Genomic DNA, 2746 nt, shown 5'->3' with positions numbered 1-2746 from the left:
ACACACAGACGAACGTGTCCGTCAACACAGCCTATTTATGTACACACAGACGAACGTATCCGTCAACACAGCCTATTTATGTACACACAGACGAACGTATCCGTCAACACAGTCTATTTATGTACACACAGACGAACGTATCCGTCAACACAGTCTATTTATGTACACACAGACGAACGTATCCGTCAACACAGTCTATTTATGTACACACAGACCAACGTATCCGTCATTATTGCTATGCACTACATTTTCATTTCATATAGGAAACAATTTATTGTGACAAGTTTTAAAAATGTGGAGACTGAAGAGAAGTTTTAAAATAAAATAAAAACAATTTGGAGAGAGGTGAGCTATATAAAACACAGTTAATGTGGAGAGAAAAGTATTGTTACGACAGCGGAAGTCACGTGACGCTGGTAACACGTGATGAGTTTCTAGAAGGTTAGGGGAACATCACGAATAATCCAGTATTTGCTAGACGCCCTCTATTCCTGTATATAAGCGCGCCAGTTAAAGGGAGACAATTAATCGGAACTGGAATAGCATACAGAGAGATTGAAGATATAGACAGATAACCAAGTCAAGCCGTAAGTGTGTAAATCATTGTGAATTATAGCGTAGGTTTAAGTTAAAGTGACTGTGGAAATTAAGTGTATTGCAAAGTTGAATTGAGAAAGAATAAACTAGTTTTATTTAAGAAAGGACTTGTATCGGCTGAAGTTTCTCGGAAAGAATTTCTACGGAAAATTAACAAACGAGAACAGAGACGTACCACTATCGTATCTTCTCTTAATGTGACAATAATTACACCAACACCACTATTTTTAAAAAAGAGAATTTCATTGCAAGATTCAGATTTAGTACTAAAAGATAAAATATTTTCATTGGACAGGTTCATCTTTATTAATGGAAAAGAAGAAACTACGTACATGACAACTGGCGGGTACAGCCGCAAGGTTTCGCTGATGACAGCGTCCAAGAAAGGCATGTCATTCACCACATCGTAGGTAAGTTTTGTCTAATTTTAAAACAAAGTTGTTAGAAAGTCGCCGATTTTTAAAATTACAAAAATGTTAAATCTTTGATGGTGTTTTTTCTGAAATTCATTAACTACGAAACGAAGAATGTTTTTTAATTGTACAAATATCATGGCATGAACATGAAAAAAAAACGTTTCTTTAATTTATCGTCATACTAAATATATTAGAATGCTAAAAATGAAACAGATATTTTAATTTTCCATTAGAGACAAACAAAACTGCATAAAAACAAACATAATTATACATAATTGAGTGATCATAATAGATGTGATTCTAGTGAATTAAAAGTGGAAACTTACACCGGGCTGAATTTTATCATCTATTTCTTTAGCAAGCATATCCTGGAATTGTGGGTTCATTGCCAGGTTATAGGCAGCAAAAGACAAACACGAAGACGTTGTATCGTATCCAACCAGAAAGAAAAGAACACATTGGGACAGAATGACCTCTGATGACAGCTCTGTAAAGCACATTAAATGTTTTAGAAGCAAAGACATGACCACGGTTTGGAAAACTAACTGTAGTACCACAACCAAAACGACATGTTACATCTCATGTTATTAGTGAAAACTCAAGAAGAAAATATGATTAAATGAAGATACCTACATTGTTATCAAGATAAAGGAGCAGATATTATTCTAATGCATTACGTCAATAACAAGTATTAAAAATAATGTAAATAAAAACACCCGTAATGAAAAATATGATGCTATTCTTCAAAATCAACTGTGAGAACAATCTTAGTTGGTGTAATGGAGTGTCTGTGAGAACAATCTTAGTTGGTGTAACGGAGTGTCTGTGAGGTAAGACTTCTAACAAAAACCGTCTTGATGTAACGGAGTGTCATGTTAATAAAAACACCCATAATGAAAAACATGATGCTATTCTTCAAAATCAACTGTGAGAACAATCTTAGTTGGTGTAATGGAGTGTCTGTGAGGTAAGACTTCTAACAACAATCTTAGTTGGTGTAACGGAGTGTCTGTTGAGGTAAGACTTCTAACAACAACCATCTTGGTGTAATGGAGTGTCTGTGAGGTAACACCTCTAACAACAACCATCTTGGTGTAATGGAGTGTCTGTGAGGTAAGACTTCTAAGAACAACCATCTTGGTGTAATGGAGTGTCTGTGAGGTAAGACTTCTAACAACAACCATCTTGGTGTAACGGAGTGTCTGTGAGACTAAGACTTCTAACAACAACCATCTTGGTGTAACGGAGTGTCTGTGAGACTGAGACTTCTAACAACAACCGTCTTGGTGTAACGCAATATGTGAGACTAAGACTTCTAACAACAACCGTCTTGGTGTAAAGGAGTGTCTGTGAGGTAAGACTTCTAACAACAACCGTCTTGGTGTAACGGAGTGTCTGTGAGGTAAGACTTCTAACAACAACCATCTTGGTGTAACGGAGTGTCTGTGAGACAAGACTTCTAACAACAACCGTCTTGGTGTAATGGAGTGTCTGTGAGACTAAGACTTCTAACAACAACTGTCTTGGTGTAACGCAGTGTCTGTGAGGCAAGACTTCTAACAACAACCGTCTTGGTGTAATGGAGTGTCTGTGAGACTAAGACTTCTAACAACATCCATCTTGGTGTAACGGAGTGTCTGTGAGACTAAGACTTCTAACAACAACCATCTTGGTGTAACGGAGTGTCTGTGAGACTAAGACTTCTAACAACAATCTCGCCTGGTGTAACGGAG

General features: G+C 36.9%; 1 protein-coding gene across 1 annotated transcript in view; it reads right to left on the bottom strand.

Annotated features, from left to right (window-relative positions):
• Positions 1 to 1537, bottom strand: part of LOC106476630 (cytochrome P450 3A24-like) — a 5222-nt gene extending 3685 nt beyond the window's left edge. Inside the window, exons 1-2 of the mRNA XM_013937273.2 lie at positions 1340 to 1537; positions 930 to 1018 (exon numbers count right to left, since the gene is read on the bottom strand). Of these exons, the coding sequence (XP_013792727.1) occupies positions 930 to 1018; positions 1340 to 1537 (287 nt within the window). The remainder of the gene's footprint in view (positions 1 to 929; positions 1019 to 1339) is intronic.
• Between the last annotated feature and the right edge of the window lie 1209 nt (positions 1538 to 2746).

The sequence above is a fragment of the Limulus polyphemus genome, unplaced genomic scaffold (assembly GCF_000517525.1).
Source record: "Limulus polyphemus unplaced genomic scaffold, Limulus_polyphemus-2.1.2 Scaffold11063, whole genome shotgun sequence".
In the NCBI taxonomy this organism is placed as follows: Eukaryota; Metazoa; Arthropoda; class Merostomata; order Xiphosura; family Limulidae; genus Limulus; species Limulus polyphemus.
The sequence above is the reverse complement of the archived record's forward strand: the minus strand, read 5'-3'. Positions and strand labels throughout refer to the sequence as shown.